At 52.2% G+C, this 16,260-nt stretch overlaps 3 protein-coding genes across 5 annotated transcripts; 1 reads left to right on the forward strand and 2 right to left on the reverse strand.

Annotated features, from left to right (window-relative positions):
* The first annotated feature begins 449 nt into the window (after window positions 1–449).
* On the forward strand, window positions 450–7,774 carry FOXO4 (forkhead box O4). The gene is made up of 3 exons (XM_004000601.6): window positions 450–1,347; window positions 4,894–5,953; window positions 6,279–7,774. The coding sequence occupies exons 1-3, from the start codon at window positions 886–888 to the stop codon at window positions 6,284–6,286; spliced, it is 1,530 nt and encodes a 509-aa protein (XP_004000650.1). The 5' UTR covers window positions 450–885; the 3' UTR covers window positions 6,287–7,774.
* A 482-nt stretch (window positions 7,775–8,256) lies between these two features.
* Window positions 8,257–10,593, reverse strand: CXHXorf65 (chromosome X CXorf65 homolog). Of its 3 annotated transcripts, XM_004000648.5 has the most exons (6): window positions 10,117–10,575; window positions 9,908–9,994; window positions 9,588–9,722; window positions 9,208–9,276; window positions 8,620–8,726; window positions 8,257–8,394 (listed from the first exon to the last, which is right to left on the reverse strand). In XM_004000648.5, the coding sequence occupies exons 1-6, from the start codon at window positions 10,139–10,141 to the stop codon at window positions 8,287–8,289; spliced, it is 531 nt and encodes a 176-aa protein (XP_004000697.1). In that variant the 5' UTR covers window positions 10,142–10,575; the 3' UTR covers window positions 8,257–8,286. The 3 variants fall into 3 exon arrangements, with proteins under 3 accessions (XP_004000697.1, XP_006943862.1, XP_006943861.1); XM_006943800.4 differs by lacking the exon at window positions 9,908–9,994 and having other exon boundaries at window positions 10,117–10,593; XM_006943799.4 differs by lacking the exon at window positions 9,208–9,276 and having other exon boundaries at window positions 10,117–10,577.
* Window positions 10,594–10,899: 306 nt separating this feature from the next.
* IL2RG (interleukin 2 receptor subunit gamma) lies at window positions 10,900–14,657 on the reverse strand. The gene is made up of 8 exons (XM_004000602.4): window positions 14,496–14,657; window positions 14,122–14,275; window positions 13,723–13,907; window positions 13,345–13,484; window positions 12,767–12,929; window positions 12,105–12,201; window positions 11,778–11,847; window positions 10,900–11,433 (listed from the first exon to the last, which is right to left on the reverse strand). Exons 1-8 carry the CDS (start codon window positions 14,608–14,610, stop codon window positions 11,248–11,250), a joined length of 1,110 nt encoding a protein of 369 aa, XP_004000651.1. The 5' UTR covers window positions 14,611–14,657; the 3' UTR covers window positions 10,900–11,247.
* Window positions 14,658–16,260: the final 1,603 nt, after the last annotated feature.

The following is a 16,260-nucleotide window of genomic DNA, read 5'->3' on the forward strand; positions in this document are numbered from 1 at the left end:
AGGAAAACGACTTTTCAAGAAAAGAAAAAGTCCGCAACGACCTCTATTAATTAAAGTTCCACCTCCCTATATCCTGCCACGCCGCTCTCCAGCCGCCCTTATCGGGCTCCTGGCCGCGAAGTAGGACGGGAAATGTAGTCCTTGAGGCCGAGTAGGGTGGCACGACTGAAGAACTCGGTTTCCCAACTGGCTCTCCAGGCGCGTGCGCAGATGGCTGCCCCGGCGAGTGGTAAACAGAGACGTCAGGCGGGGGCTGCGGCTGGGAGCAAAACAAAAAGGAAACCCGGGGGGCGGGGGGTGGGGGGGTTGATAGGGGAATTGGTGCGGGAATAGGAGAGGCTGGGGCCGCGGGGACGTGGACCCGATTAAGAGTGGAGGGAAAGGAAGAGGCGGGGGGAGGGGCAGCTAGGGGAGGGGCAAGTGACGCGGGGGAGCGGGGCGTGGGGGAGGGCAGTGATCCGGGTGGAGGAAATTTGGGAGGAGTGTCCGGGGGGCAGCAACTTAAAAGGGGGAGGGAACCGCGGCTAAGGAGACGTTTGGTGATGGGAGCGCAATGTATGAGGGGATACGGTGCCTCAGGTTTAAAAGAGCAGGAAGCTGAGTGAGAGGTTGGAAAAAAAGTGCCTTCGCTAGGCGGAGGTTACAGGTGGTGTCTCAGAAAGAGCTCTGAGGCTGTCCGCTTGTAGTCGAGAAGAGGATCAGAGAACTGTGTAGAAGGGACAGCTTGGGGGCTAGCGTCCTGGGGCGAGGGGGAAGTTCGCGACTTTCTGAGGACCGGCAGGAATGTGCCTCCTGGCCCTCGGTGCTTCCCCCCTGGGGGGAGGCATCGTGAGGGACTGTGGCAGGCTCCTCTGAACGCTGAGTGGCGGAGGTCCAACTCCACGTATGGATCCAAGGAATGAGAATTCAGCCACAGAGGCTGCTGCGATCATAGACCTCGATCCCGACTTCGAACCCCAGAGCCGTCCCCGCTCCTGCACCTGGCCCCTTCCCCGACCAGAGCTCGCTACCGAGGCGTCCGAGCCGCCTGAGCCGCCCGAGGTGGAGCCGGGTCTGGGAGAGAAGGTACACACGGAGGGGCGCTCAGACCCGATCCTGTTGCCCTCCCAGCTCCCCGAGCCGGCAGGGGGCCCCCAGCCCGGGATCCTGGGGGCTGTAACAGGTCCTCGGAAGGGAGGCTCCCGCCGGAATGCCTGGGGAAATCAGTCATATGCAGAACTCATCAGCCAGGCCATTGAAAGCGCCCCCGAGAAGCGACTGACACTCGCCCAGATCTATGAGTGGATGGTCCGCACTGTGCCCTACTTCAAGGACAAGGGTGACAGCAACAGCTCAGCAGGATGGAAGGTAACTATGACCCCCTTACCTCTGTCCCAATACCATCTGCCCCTGGGATCCCTAGCTTCCTTGCTGCCGTTCTGGGGCCCCTTTTACGGCCCCACCCGAGAGACCCACCTTCAATCATCAATTACACAAACATTTACTTAGGACATAGTATATACCACGCTCAGTGCTTGATGCTGGAGGATCGCAGATGAATAAGACACTGTCCTTGCCTTGGAGAAAATTGAATTCTCTGCTCACTGCTCAGCACTCCCAGCACTTTGGCTTGAGCTGCCCCAAACACTTATTCCCACAGAGAAGTCTTTATCCTATGTACAGCAGGAACTGTGTGGATTCCCCACATGAACCTGGCCTTCCCTCCTCCCCCACCTCCCACCCCAACACCTTTTCTCCCATTCCTGTGGGATTACTTGGATTCCCTGCTTGCTTCTCAATACCTCAGGGTAGAGGTACTGTTCAAGAACTCCTCTACCCAGGAAGAGGAGGTAGAGTGGCATAGGTTAAAAAAAAAAAAAGGTGATATTCATGGGGTAAGGTAGCTGATCTTACGGACCAGGAGGGAAAAAAGGGGGCATGAGCTGCTACCTGCCTCAGTTTACCCTGTAGTGCTAAGAAACTCCCTAGTAAGGTGCTATCTAAGTCTGGGAGGAGAAGAGTTTTCATTTACTGTTGAGGAATATTAGTTACAAAGAGAGAGAGAGAGAGAGAGAGAGAGAGAGACAAGGCTCTGACTTTAGAGCAAAAGGTTGGGAGTTCTCTTGGCCTTCCATGAAGAAACTGTGAGGAAAGATTTCACTAGATGCTCGGAAAACTTGTCCTGAGAAGGGGCCCTAATCGTGAAATGGGGAGCTTCAACTCCTTGACATCCCGCACCCCTGTAGGTGGTGACATCAGCGTACAAGAAAGTACAGAGGGTTGAATGAGCAGAGGGTCCTCCCCTAGGTAGAGTAGATGGACGGAGGGATCAGATCTGCAGTATTCCTAGGAGTTGGGCAGGACAGAAAACAGGACAGCTGACTGGGACCCTTGGCACTATTTCTGGGTAGACTGCCATGCCACAGTCTCAGCTCATAAAGAGCTCCCTCCCCTCCTTGGACCCAGCCTACACAGCTGTTTTTTCTTTTCCCTTAGGTTCATTTTCCAGGGTAGAAGAAATAATCATGAGTTGTTAGTTATGCTGTGGGAGTGTAGTCCCTCCTTATAATTTACACTTATTTGCTGCTTTTTAGTTTACAAAGTAGTTTTGACATTTTTTGTTTTATTAATTTTCCCAGCAATTCTTGAGATTCCACGTTTTACATACTGGGAAACTAAGGTATGGAAAGGTCAGGAAGCTCGCCTAATATCAGCAGAGTGAGGACTTGAACTCAGGTCTAACTATAAATCATATATTCTTTCTGCTAGCCCATGCTACCAAATTCTCTTCATTGGGCTGAGTGCTGGGCCTTCAAGGCTCTCATCCCCCACCCCCCACCCCCACTCCAAGGAGTAAGCTTCACAGCCTGAACTGGCTTCTCTGGGGATGTGCTGAGATTACTCCCACCCCACGGTGGGGGGGGGGGCGGTGGCACTCACTTAGAACAAGAAAGCTTAGTTTAGGTGGCTTGGGGAACAATTACCAGTCACCCCCCACTTCCAACAGGTAAGAATTATAGGGAGTCACTCCCCCCACTTCTAACAGGTAAGAATTATAAGGAGTTGACCTCTCCAGGTAGGAGGTTGTACTAGTTCTGAGGCCTAAAGGAGAGGGGATAGAAGAATGGGCCTCATGGGTATTGAGTGTGGAGAAAGGAACGGACCTTCTCAGCAGACCCAGAGTTGAAGGATGGAAGGGGTGGGGAGTCACAGTGCCAGAAGTCACAGTGGTTCTCAGTTACTAAGGATGGACAGTTACTGTGTAGGTGGACAAGTGGGATTCCTCGAAAGAACCAGGAGTACCAATGCAGCCAGTGTGGTTAGGAATGCCATTACTGAAGGGTCCCAGGGAGACAAGGAGTTCTTTGCCTCAAGAGCCCTGGAACAAGAAGCTACTTAAGCATCTTTCCCCAGGCAGAGGGTCTCCTTATCTGGAGCACCAGTCAGAAATCAATTCATGTGTTTCTGACTGTCCATAGCCTCAGCCTCTAGTTTTGCTCCAAGCCCTTCTGGGCTCCTCCTGATTTTCCAAACACTGAAGAGCTCCATGTGGGAGGTCAAATGCCCCTAAGGTTGGAGATCTTAGGCACAAATTCCTGAGGAGAAGTAGGGGAAAGGAGGTAGGAAAGAGTAGGGAGGTGGGGGGGGGGGGGGCGGGGACACAAAAGGATGGTGTAACTAGCCTGGGGCAACCAGTAGCAATAAGCTGCTCTGGGGGCTCAAGAAGCTACCAATCTCAGCTCCCTAGGCCCCTGAGGAAAAAAAAAACTTATCTCTCTCAGAATATCAGCAGTGAGGGAGAAAGGGAGAACAGAGGGAGGAAAGGAGGAAGGGAGAACATGGAGCTTCCAATACCCGAGGCACTCCAAAGCTGATAGAGCCTCAAGGGGCCACCCACCAATAAGGTAACATATCGATTATGTACTGGCAGCTTGGCACTCTGAGGGGGGCACCGTTTGAGGGCTGCCTGACTGGACAACATGGCCTGCGCCATGGGCACTTATACTTGATGCGTGTAATTGCATGAGATGGTAAATAGTACAATATAGGTTGGGTAAGGTGGTGTAGAACAGATTAAAAATACCACACAAGAAATTTGGCAGCAGCAGTCAGGCAGCCACTTAATAGAAGAGAGGGGACTTCTGCTTGGTCTTGAGGAACTAGCAGAATTTACTGAGGGGAGATCCTTCCTAGGATAAGGAATGTGCCTTGTGGATTTGAGGCACGGTGAGAAGCCTGGCCTGAGTGAAGTTGAGGGTGTGTGCCCAGTGATCGGGAGGAATCAGGAACAAAGGAATCTGCAAATCCTATGGAGAGCTGGGGCTCCAGTGCCCCATGGGGAGTAGAGCGCCAGCTCTGTTGAGGGTCCAGCCCCTCAGCCTATTCAGAGAACTGGCTCAACACAGGGTCGGTCAGTCCTGGGCTGGTGTTACGCCACTTTCCCGTAAACTCCACCCAAGCCTCCGCTCAAGAAAGAGATTGGAACTGTGGAATTCTCTTTCCCCACCTAATCCTAGCTCTTGCTGAACCAGGAGTGTGTCTCCCCAGTGACCACCAACACCAGACAGCCCCTCAGAGACCTGGGAGGAGTGCAGTGCTGTGAGCTTTTCCAGAGCAGGCCCAGTGCCCTCTGCAGTAGGTTGTTACTCAGGCTGTCTCCTGGGCCCTTGTGCCAAAAAGTCTGGAGCAGAGGCTGAGTGTCTTGCCTTTGGGTGGGAACTGTGTATGGTCTCCCCACACACACACCCTCCTTCCCCGCCCCTACCTTTGCCTGTTCTCCTCTGGACTTGGATAGCTCTGAGTTTCGAGGAATGCCCCTGCTATGTCCCAGCATCCTTTGAGGCTGGACTGCTGGCCACTGACCTCCCCTGCACATACCTCATGCCCCTTTCCTGCTGCCTCTGCCCCCTCCAGAACTCGATCCGCCACAACCTGTCCCTGCACAGCAAGTTCATCAAGGTTCACAACGAGGCTACTGGCAAGAGCTCTTGGTGGATGCTGAACCCTGAGGGAGGCAAGAGCGGCAAGGCTCCCCGCCGCCGGGCAGCCTCCATGGATAGCAGCAGCAAGCTGCTTCGGGGCCGCAGCAAGGCCCCCAAGAAGAAACCAGCCGTGCTGCCAGCCCCGCCTGAAGGTGCCACTCCAACCAGCCCCGTTGGCCACTTCACCAAGTGGTCAGGCAGCCCTTGCTCTCGAAACCCTGAAGAAGCAGATGTGTGGACCACCTTCCGTCCACGAAGCAGTTCAAATGCTAGCAGTGTCAGCACAAGGCACTCCCCCATGAGGCGAGAGTCTGAGGTGCTGGCAGAGGAGGAGATACCAGCCTCCGTCAGCAGCTATGCAGGGGGTGTCCCTCCCACCCTAAATGAAGATCTGGAGCTGTTAGATGGGCTCAATCTCACATCTTCCCATTCCCTGCTATCTCGGAGTAGTCTCTCTGGCTTCTCTTTGCAGCATCCTGGGGTGACAGGTCCCTTACACACCTACAGCACCTCCCTCTTCAGCCCAGCAGAGGGGCCCCTGTCAGCAGGAGAAGGGTGCTTCTCAAGCTCCCAGTCTCTGGAGGCCCTGCTCACCTCTGATACGCCACCACCCCCTGCTGATGTCCTCATGACCCAGGTAGATCCCATTCTGTCCCAGGCTCCGACACTTCTGTTGCTGGGGGGCATACCTTCCTCCAGTAAGCTAGCCACAGGGGTTGGCCTGTGTCCCAAGCCCCTAGAGGCCCCAGGCCCCAGCAGTCTGGTTCCCACCCTCTCTATGATAGCGCCACCTCCAGTCATGGCAGGTGCTCCCATCCCCAAGACCCTGGGGACTCCTGTGCTCACACCTGCTATGGAAGCTGCAAGCCAAGACAGAATGCCTCAGGATCTAGATCTCGATATGTACATGGAGAACCTGGAGTGTGACGTGGATAACATCATCAGTGACCTCATGGATGGGGGCGAGGGATTGGACTTCAACTTTGAGCCAGGTATGGTACCTCTTAATCAACAGTAGCATCTCACAACCTCTGGCCACCCCCTAGGTGCCCAGCTAGTCCCATGAGCTGAGCAAGAGGGAGATTTAGAGCAAGGAGTAGCTGGAGCTCCTGGGGAATTGGGAGGGTATCATAGTGGAGAGGCGGAGTTTCCAGATGAGACCTCCAGGCCCTTCAGCAAAGCCAACCCCTAGTATTAGCACAGGAAAACGTGTGGGGAAGGGCTGTCTCTGTTTTGGGGGCGTGTGACCTTAATGGTGGAAAGTTGTCACGCCCAGATCAGCCTCTTATGTTGTCTTCTATTTTCTTCTTCCCACAGATCCCTGAGCCATGGCTAGAAGCTTTGTCCCCTGCTTCAGAGGTGGAGCCAGGCGTGCCCATATCCACTCTTTACCCTTGACCCTTCCCTGGGAATTTGGGACCCTGCTTTAGAGCTAGGGTGGGGTCTGCTCACACAGGTGTTGAGGAAATTAGAAAGATAAAACTGCCCCATATGGGAACTATGGGGGGAGGGAGGGAGGGAAAGGGGTGGGGGAAAGGGAGAAAGGGCTTATTCTCACTGTGCCAATTAGGGGGTGAGGCCCCCTCTTGGGAGCCTTCCTAGGCTCCCCCCGATTCCCACTCCCTAGGTTTTATAGCAGGGGTGGGCAATGCTGTTGGAAATGTGAAGTCACCAGTGGCCTTACCCCTGCCTTTGGGAGCAGGATTTTTTGTAGTCTTATCTGAGCTGGTCCAGGCTAGGTTAAGCCTTGGATTTTTATGCAGTGGCCCCCTAGGCCAGTGGTGTGGGGTGGGGGGGAGGGTAATAGGGACCTGGAAGGGCCAAGGTCTGAGCACTGGAGAGGCTCACCAGGCCAAATCACCCTTGGAAGGCTGCAGATCACAGAAAGGCTTTTTATAAACTTTTAAAGAAATATAAACACAAATATAGAGATTTTTAACAGTGGCAAGGTGCTAGTGGTGGGGAGAATGCTTTTTTTTTTCTTTTTGAAGGCTTTGTCATAGTGACATGATACAAACACTACAGACATTACTCGGGGAAGCATGGGAAACGGGATGAGAGAACACCAGGCCGACAGAGAGCAGGGGGCAGGGGAGCAGCAGTGGAGAGCAGGGGAAAGAACTCCAGCAACGATGACATGGAGACGTGGAGATGTGGAGAACAAGGTCTGGGCGGAACTAGCTTAGAGTTTCCCTATGGAAAAAGCTAAGCCAGGCCCCCTCATTCACCTTGTGTCTGGGAGCATGTGGTGTTGGGGTGCAGCCACACTCTCGAATGACCCACTGCGGGTTAATGCTATGGTGGGAGAGTGCATTGAAGGCCTGGAATTAGTTTGCGGCCGGGGAAGGGGAGGGGGAGAAGAGGGAAGGATTTAGGGTGGTAAAGTTAGGCACAGAGACCTCCCTGTTCCAGGCCCCTGACAGCTGTTCCTGCCCTTCTTCCCCTTGCCTGACTACAGGGGTTATGTGGAAGTGTGTGTGGTGGCAGGCAGGGGGAGGGGCGGAACAGGGAAGGGAGAGCTGGGGAGCTTGGCTGAGGGTCTGGGAAATGAGCGGGATGGAGGAGAATGTGGATCAGGTTTACTAGCACCTGCCAGGGTGGCCATCTGGGGCTCCTTCTCCACCCCAAAGCAGCCCCTCCCCCAGTCCCCTTTGCATTGTCCCCTCCTCCCCCCCCCCCCCGCCCCTGCTGTGGGTTCCCATCATTTCCTGTGTCAGCGCCTGGCCTACCCAGATTGTATCATGTGCTAGATTGGAGTGGGGAAGTGTGTCAAATCAATAAATGAATAAATTCAATAAATGCCTATAACCAGCTCTGGTTTCTGCTGCCTTTCTGCTCCCCTCGGATAAGAGGTGGGGGGGGGGTGGGGAAAAGGCAGAGGACGGGCGGGAGGGACAGCGAGGAGGCAGAAAAGTAGGGGGTTGGGGAATTTCAGCAGGAGGAGTCGGTAGATTGTGGTGGTGGGGAGGGAAGATGCCAATCCGTCACCTAACCCCAGCAATAGTAGGCAGGCTCTCTGGATAGAGTGATAGGCCTCTCTGGAGGGGAGGTAGTTTGGTTGGAGAAGACCCCACCCCCTACTCTGTCCCTCAAAGGCTCATTGTAGGAGACTTCACGGTTTTTCCTCACCCCCACCCATGTGCTCCCCCACCCCAGCCCTCTCCTGCCACTCCTCCGAACCCTCAGAACCTCCACGGTGCCTGGCACACTCAAGCCTTGGTACAGATATTGGGAGACGGTGTCTTTTCTTGAAAAAGGGGCCTCATATAAAATTCCAGCAATTCCATACCTAATATTACTGCTCTCACTTGGTCACTTTATTCAGTTAGCGATGTCTATCCCTTCTACTGAAAACGTCTGCTCTGGTCTTAAAGGTCAGACCCCTGCGAGGGGGAGGGGGCCCCTCTTCATCTGATCTTCCGGTAGACTTAGACTGGAAAAGGAAAACGTCCATAAGTAGATAAAGAGGCCCCTGCAGGGAAGCTTTCTACAAACTAGGGCCAGAGGCAGGCCAAAAGAGGTTGGAGGTAGGTCTTGGGCTTGGACCTTGGACTTGGAAAGGAAATTCATTCCAGGGGGCCAAGGTGCAGGAGGCTTGTGTTGGCTGGGAGGGAGGGGGGAGTGGGGGGGGGGGCAGAGCACATTTGGGGAGCCTTACTGGGGCGTTCGCAGTGGATTCGATTGCAACGACTTTCTTGGCTTCTTGGATTTTAAGCATTTTCAATCGATTCTTCTCCATGACATCACATTGTGAGCGCAAGTTTTCTAAGAACCAGGAAAAGGCACCCCCCCATCCCCCCTGCCTCTGAGGACTAGAGATCTTATCTACCCATCCCATCCCTCCCATAATTCCGGTGATCACTTGGAGTAATGGGCCTAAAGCTAGGCTGAGGAGTGATCTGAAGGTGCCTAGGTTTTGCTCTTTTAATTGCGAATTGGGTCACCAAGACTCCAAGAGAAAAGGATCAAGAGCAAGATGGAAACGATGGGGTTTTGATAGGGAAATATATCAAGACAATGCTTGAGAAATGGGGGTGGGGGTAGGGGTGAGTGACACATACAACTCCATCTGGTTTGAGCTACACATCCATCCTAAAGTGGACCTAGGCTGTATTCCCCTTTTCCTAGGATCCTGTGATCCTACCTGCCATATCACACCTTTCCCACTCTATACAGAGAATATACTATATCATCCAGCTACATAAGGTCTTTTCCATGTTTCTCCTTCCTCCATCATGTTCCTTACCGATTAGCTCAGGTTCTGGATTCTTCAGAAGGGGCACAAAAGCTTTGTAGGCATTCTCTAGTCGGGTTCCTATGAACACAGCAGTGTGCTATCCCCAGCCCCTGCCACCCAGTCTCCACCCTTCCAAAACCCAAGATGTCAGGACCCTAGCACTCAACACGACCTTGAGCTGATGTACCCTATTTCCTCCCCTCAAGACTAATTCTAGGTGGGGGGCATAATATGTGTAAGCCTACCCTATTGTCATAGAGGCAGTGCTCTTTCTTAGGCCGACTAGAGATGGTCAGTTTGGATCTGGTTGAGCGGACCCTATGCTAAGGACAAGGTTCACAATCCATTTTGAGGGCCTTGCTCTCTCAGGAGTGCTCCCAAGCCTCTACCTCGTGCTCCACGCTCCACCTTACAAACGTAGTAGGTGCTTCGAGCTGTAAGGAATTTGCTGGCATAGTCTCCAGGGGTCTTCATCACGAAAAACATCTTCATTGTCCCTGTTTCATCACACAAGTCGATGGTGTCTGGAGGGAGGCCATAGGGTAATTGGGGTAGTTAAGGAAGGAGAGTGGGATCCTATCCTGAATGGGTTGGAGAGAGCTGTTAGATTCAAGGAGCTCTCTTCTTGCCAGTCAGAGGGCTTGGGAGCTAGAAATGATCCTACTTACTTCTGACCATCTGCCATCAGTCCCCTCCCCCAACTCCTCACCTGTTTTAGGCAACCCTACTTTTCTGCGGGTGTAGTGCATCAACAGAAGGACAGAGCAATTGATATTGGCCAGAAACTGCTGATTATCTGAGAAGACATGGGATGGGCCATGTGGCCCTTCTCTAGTATACATGCCATCCCTGTGATCTCCACTGCCCTCAAACCTCCCAGGCCCTACACACAGACTCCAGCTCTGTGATGCCCCTCACCTCCATGTGTGATGAAAATGAACATGCTCTCAAGATCTTCTCACTCTTCAGATAGAGGCCTGATGAGTCATTTGGAAGGAGAGTGTTCTAGAGGTCCTGGGGGAGCTGGAAGTGGGCCCATAGGAGTGGGGATCTAGAGAGGTAGATGGATTGCATAGGCCGAAGGGGCCCAGAGAGAGCTATTGGCAGTTGTGGATAACCAGCATCCCTAGGGGTGGGGCCTGAGGCTGCAGTTGAGGGATTATGAGGTCAGAAGTGGTATGTGTGGCAGAAGGTGGAGTAAGGATAAGGAGAGAAGAACCTGAGTGGGGTCTGTGAAAGATTTGCTGGGAGTGGGAGCACCACAGTAAATCTAATTCTTCTTTTAAATGTTTATCTGTTTATTTTGAGAGAGGGAGAGGGAGAATATGAGCAAGGGAGGGGCAGAGAGAGGAAGAGAGAGAATCCCAAGCAGGCTCCGCACTGCCAACGCAGAGCCTGCTGTGGGGCTCGAACCCACGAACCATGAGATCATGACCTGAGCTGAAACCAAGAGTCGGACGCTTAACCGACTGGGCCGCTCAGGTGCCCTGGTAAATCTAATTCTAGAATGCATCCTGGAAGGAGTGCAGGACCCCTAGAGAAAAGCCAAGTTTCTGGAACAGTCCTGTTCTCTAGTTCATTTGTGGTACTACTGCTTCCACATCGTGAGTCTATAACTCCTTTTTCCTACCGTCAGCACCATGCCTCCCCTGCTTATTGCACCCCACGTTTCCCTTGCCCCTGCCCCAACAACAGACATTCTTGATGATTATCGACAGAAGCTTTATTTCTCATTGATTCAAGAATAATTGAAGGGTAGATGGAAAAGAGGGAGGGAAGGATGGAAGGATGGTGGGGAGAAACAATCCTGTGAGGAAGAGGGGCTGGATTGGGGAAGATGAGAAACCCGGTTCGGTTTGGGGGCAAAGGGCCAATTGGATGATAGGAGAAACTGAATGCGGGTTGGCGGGGGCGGGGGGGGGTGTTATAGGGGGCATAAAATTCAGAATCAGCCACGGTGGGGCGAGGTGAGCATTGGACCCATGCTGGCTGGATGAGGGGAAGTTAGTACAATTTAGGACTACAGGACTCTGGGGTACTGTCAGGGTATCAGGGCTCCGGTTTCAGGGTGTAACACGGGGGAGCCCAGTAGGGGCTATGCTGGCTGCAGGGGGAGCCCCCAGGCCCCTCCCCTGGAGCCCCTCCTTTTGGGGGAATCTCACTGACGTGGCAGAGCCATTCACTGTAGTCTGGCTGCAGACTCTCCGCCAGTCCCTTAGATACTCCACTCCAGGCCTAAAGACAGATATCTCCAGGTCAGGGGTCAATTAGGGGCAGGGGGTAAAAGACCCATGCTCTGTGCCAAGGGAGCTCTTACAACCAACATCTGCAACTGCAGTGATCACGGAAGGGACACACAGACTCTTGGGGCCCCCAGTACCACTGTTTCCATCTGCCTCAACCAATTTGTAACCAGTTCTTCTGTGTGTCTCCATCCAGCCCATCCCCCAATCGGTTGGCCACATCCTGACTGTTAGTGCAGGCCCCCTCCCATTCCCTCTGCTCCCCATACTCTGTCTGACTTGCTGGCAGGCAGTCGCTAGTTGACAAACTGCAGTTGCCTTTGACAATGTTCTCACCGAAAAGTTCCCGTGGTATTCAGTAACCAGATCCTCTAGGTTCTTGAGGGTAGGAATCCGGGGCATCGTCCTGACAGAGGAGAAAGAGGGGGCACAGCAGGTTATGCTCTTTTATTATCCGTCTCCCAGTTCTCCCAGATGGAATGAAGAAGGGACTCTGTGTTCTCTGTTCCTGTGGCTTCCTTCTAGCAGCATGCGCACTGGAGTGATCCTTCATTCCTTACTGTCCTGCCCTCTATTCCTGGAGACCCTGTGATAATCCTCCTCTACTATTTATTCCCAGCGGCAACCCCCCACCTCATTTTCCCGGTATATCTGAAATCTCACCGTTCCAGCCAGCAGTACACACAGATAAGGCTAATAATCAATCCCACGGAGCCAAGGGGGATAAGCACAGCTTCCATTGCAAACAACAAAGGATTCTCTATAAAAAAAAAAGGAGGAGAAAGAGACCTAACATTTGTAGCGTCCCTACTATGTGCCAACATTTGTACAGCCCCAACTTGGTGCCTGGCGCAGTGCTAGACATTGTCCATACACTTAATCTTCATGACTCCTGAGAGGGACAAACAATTGTTACCTCCACTTTACAGATGAGGAAACAGAATCAAAGAGGTTAGTGATATGCCCCAGGTCAAAGAGGCAGTAAGTAGCAGAGGCAGGTTTAAACCCTAGATCTGTCTGCTTCCAAAGCCATCTTTACCATGCACGATTTCTGGGAGTGCTGTAGGGGAATCTTATACATTCTATATCCCCTCTGTCTCCTTCTCAACAACCCCCCCCCCAACACACACACACACTCCAACAACATACTGACCCAACCCTACACAGAAAAGCCCTGCTACCTGAGGGTTGAGGTTCAACAGTGAGGGGAGATGGGCCACCAAAATTGGGGGCTTAGGGGTTGAGCGGTAGAGCAAAAGGCAGAGATGCTAGAAAGGCTGGGGTGCTGGGTTCGTGGGTAGGGGGGTGCCTTAGGCCCATTTTACCCTTTGAAGTATTGCTGCCCCAGTGGATCGGGCGGCTCCATTCACTCCAACGCTGAGCGCTTCCACAGAGTGGGTTATAGCGGCTCCGGACACGGAACGTGTAGAATTTCTGCCCATCCACGCTAGGCAGAGAGAAGCTATGTCTGTGGTCCACTGATTGTTCCTTGGGGAGAAAGAGGGTGAGAGAGAGATAGGTGTCTAAAAAAGAAGGAAGAATTAAAACTGCTGCCCCTCCCCACATGTCATCTGGTTCTCCCCAGTTCTTCTCTCCACTCTGGACTGCTCAAGCCACATTGCTCCCTTCACTGACTAGAATCTAATCCCTCCCCTCCAGATCCCCTTGAAGGCTTCCTTTTGTTTACTTGCTTAACAGGCATTGAAGAAACTATGGGTACGGAAATGTTAATGGAAAGTCACAGGTGATGATAGGAAAGGGAGTTGGATGAGGGTGGACAGAGCAGAGGAACTGGGAGGCAGAGGACAGGAGCTTGACAGCAGGCCCCCCTATGTGGCTGATTGAATACTTTATCCCCATTTGCTTGGCCTCAGCTGCTACATTCATAACCCCAGTCACTCACTGTCCAGCTGCGGTCCCAGTCACTCCGGTACTGCACAAGGTGCTCCAGACAGTGGTCCAAGTGTCTGTTACTCCAGGTCAGTTCTAGCTGGGTTTCGCTCAGGTTGCGAAGCGTTAGGTTCTCCGGAGCCCAGGGGATCACTGGAGATATGCGTGTGTGTGTGTGTGTGTGGTCATTCCCCTGGTCTAGACAAGTTAGGATCCTAAAGGTAGTGCCCCTGATCCCTTCTCCCTTCCCTATTGGATCCCTCGCCTCCTCCTTTCTGCTTAAGTACCCTTAAGGTGAAAGAAAACCACTCCGGACACTCCAGCACACCACAATATTTCCCCGGCACCCCCACAATATATCCCTGGACTCTTGATGCCGTTTCCCCATTACCCAGATTCTGCAATTTCAGCCTCTGTGTGGACTGCCTCTTGGGTTCCCGTGGGTCCTGGAGCTGGACAACAAATGTTTCATAGAGATGTATCTCCTCTTTTTGCAGCCAGCAGCCAGAAGTGATCTCTCCAGAGAATAGATAGTGGCCACACTCCTGGACTCTATCATCATTGGAGTTCTTGTACCTAGAGAAGGGTTGAGAGGAAGGGGAACAGTGGTATAAACTTGGGGACTACAGATAAGACAGCCCAGCCTCATCTCCGAACTGACGTATGACTTACCCCATGGGAAAATGGTAGGGAGGCTGGGATGCTGGCTACCCTCTTTCTTGGTCCCCACGAAGTCCCATCCAGCCCACCTCCTCTTACTCCCCTGTGCTCCCCTCTTCCCTTCTCATACCAATAGTGCAGAGTCAGGTTGGTGGGATGGGGCTCAGAGCTGCTGTTCCAAGTGCAATTCATGTACTCAACATTGAACACAAAACACTGGACCTCTGGGAGGGGCAGAGTGGAAACACTGAGGGCCGCAGGGGGTGTAGCGGTCAGGAAGAAATCTAGGTTGGGGAGAAAACGAAGTGGGGGAGGGGAAGACAAGAAATGATGGTCAGGAGAAGCAGCAGCAGGAGGCAGAGAACCCTTCCCCTTTCCTTCTACACAGTACTCTTAAATTCTACCCGCATCATTCTAACGTCCCATGGCAGGTTCAAGCTTTCCGTAAGGCCCCTTCCCACAGCCTCTCTTCTCACCAACCCCCTTCAGTCCCAGGTTTCCCACCAGCTGTGATGTCTTCATTCCCATTGGGCTTGGGGCCTGTCGAATTCAGCCCCACCCCCAGCAGAGGCAGCTGCAGGAATAAGAGGGATCTGAGTGGCAATGGTGGCTTCAACATGGCGCTTGCTCTTCGTTCCCTGGGTGTCGACTGTCAGGAACCTGGGCCCCTCACCCATTACCCCTCCCCACCCACACATTTCCTTCTGTCATAGCTTCCGGTGGAAAGAACCTTAGAAACCAGGGCTTTACAGAGGGTGTGGCAAATGTGTGCTATGACACAGGCTAAATCCTCTGGGAGATTAAGTGTTAATCTAATCTGTAGGTGTACCACCACTGCTGTAAAGTGGCATTATAAGTAGAGACTGAGGGTGGGCACACAATACTGTCACAGACTCAAGAATCCTCAGACCACCTAGATCCTGGGAAGGATCTGTTCACCACCACCAGCATCACCATGACCACTCCCAACCACCTTCTCATCTAAGTCATTTTATCTTGTAGAGTGGAGGGTCTGGTCCTTCCTCCCCCTCCTGTGCTATGCTCTTTCCGGGACTCAGTCACCCTGAAACCTCGGTCAAAGCCCCACAGTCTTGGGTGGAAAGTACAGTCTTGGCTCCTGTGAGCACATGTATAGCTGTCTTTCTTCTGACCTGACCCAAACCAGAATATCCACCCTGAGCTGCCGCCTGATCTGGGTCCCTGTTGAGACTGGTGAGGAGGTCTGACTTAGAAGTAGATTCTGGAAATGGAGGAACAATACTGGCTTCGAACTCATCTTCCCCTAAATCTGCTTCTCTTCCTGTGTTCCCTATCTCAGTTAATGTATCATCACCCTCTCAGTCACCCAGACTTGAAACCTCAAAATCGTTGTCAACTCCTCCCTCTCTTTCATCCTGAGAACCCAATCAGCTCTACGTGTGTTGTTTTTCCCAGAAGTGTCTTCCTTTCCATGAGCACAGCCACTGTGCTAAGTCAGCCTCTCATGCTCTGTAGTTGTGATTATTCCTAGAACCCACTAACTGGTCTCCCTTTCTAAAGGCCCCCTGCTCTCTAACCCATTCTTCATCTTATTGCCAGATTTTTCTTCCCCCAAACACAAGATCTGATTGGAGATGCTGTTTATAGAAATTGTTTATTTAGCAAACATTTATTAAGCCCTAAATATGTGCCAGGCACTGTGCTTATGTTCTAATGCACCTTAATTTTCTGTGGGTTAAAATTCCTTAGGGTTAAGGAAGTGTTACCTCCCCCAGTATATTCTCCTCTCCCCAGTCAGAAATAATATTGTCTTTCTACTGTGCTTCAATAGCGTTTTGTTAGTGTTACTTTTATTTATTTGCTAGTTTTATTTTTTTTTTAATTGTTGTCTGTGAGTTTTATTATAGCACTCTGTCTTTTAACGGGCGATGCCATTGCAGAAAGGGTACTGGCCCAAGAGTCAAGGAGACATCTTAGTCTCAGCTCTGTTACTCAGTACCTGGATAATATCGCACAAGTGAAATTTTACTCTTTGAAAAATCGGCGTCCTCATCCACAAGATGGAGACAATTACAATCCCTAACAGTGGGGCTGTTTGCAGATTAAAGGAGATGATGTCTGGAAAGTATCTGACACTTAGTAGGTGCCTCTTTCGATAGAGCGAGTGTTCTTCTCAACCTGGAGTTCATGGACACTTAGGAGATGCATCAATAAGCTTTAAAGGGCTCTAAGAATCTCCCTGGAAAGTAGGTAACATTTTGTACACCTCTGCATTTTTCTGGGAAGAAGG

This window comes from Felis catus, chromosome X, assembly GCF_018350175.1.
Source record: "Felis catus isolate Fca126 chromosome X, F.catus_Fca126_mat1.0, whole genome shotgun sequence".
Classification (NCBI taxonomy): domain Eukaryota; kingdom Metazoa; phylum Chordata; class Mammalia; order Carnivora; family Felidae; genus Felis; species Felis catus.

Bases quoted from the DNA above. Each gene is read 5' to 3' on its own strand.
- FOXO4 (XM_004000601.6), top strand. From the start codon at position 886: ATGGATCCAAGGAATGAGAATTCAGCCACAGAGGCTGCTGCGATCATA. The intron at 1,348-4,893 runs GTAACTATGACC...TGCCCCCTCCAG, and splicing joins ACAGCTCAGCAGGATGGAAG to AACTCGATCCGCCACAACCT.
- CXHXorf65 (XM_004000648.5), bottom strand. From the start codon at position 10,141: ATGTTCATTTTCATCACACATGGAG. The intron at 9,277-9,587 runs GTAGAGGCTTGG...CTGTGTTCATAG, and splicing joins GGTGGAGCGTGGAGCACGAG to GAACCCGACTAGAGAATGCC. The intron at 8,395-8,619 runs GTAAGGCTCCCC...TTCCTTTTCCAG, and splicing joins AATCCACTGCGAACGCCCCA to TCTAAGTCTACCGGAAGATC.
- IL2RG (XM_004000602.4), bottom strand. From the start codon at position 14,610: ATGTTGAAGCCACCATTGCCACTCAGATCCCTCTTATTCCTGCAGCTG. The intron at 13,485-13,722 runs GTAATGGGGAAA...GCATATCTCCAG, and splicing joins GCTGAAATTGCAGAATCTGG to TGATCCCCTGGGCTCCGGAG. The intron at 12,930-13,344 runs GTGAGTGACTGG...TTTCTCCCCAAG, and splicing joins ACTGGGACCGCAGCTGGACA to GAACAATCAGTGGACCACAG.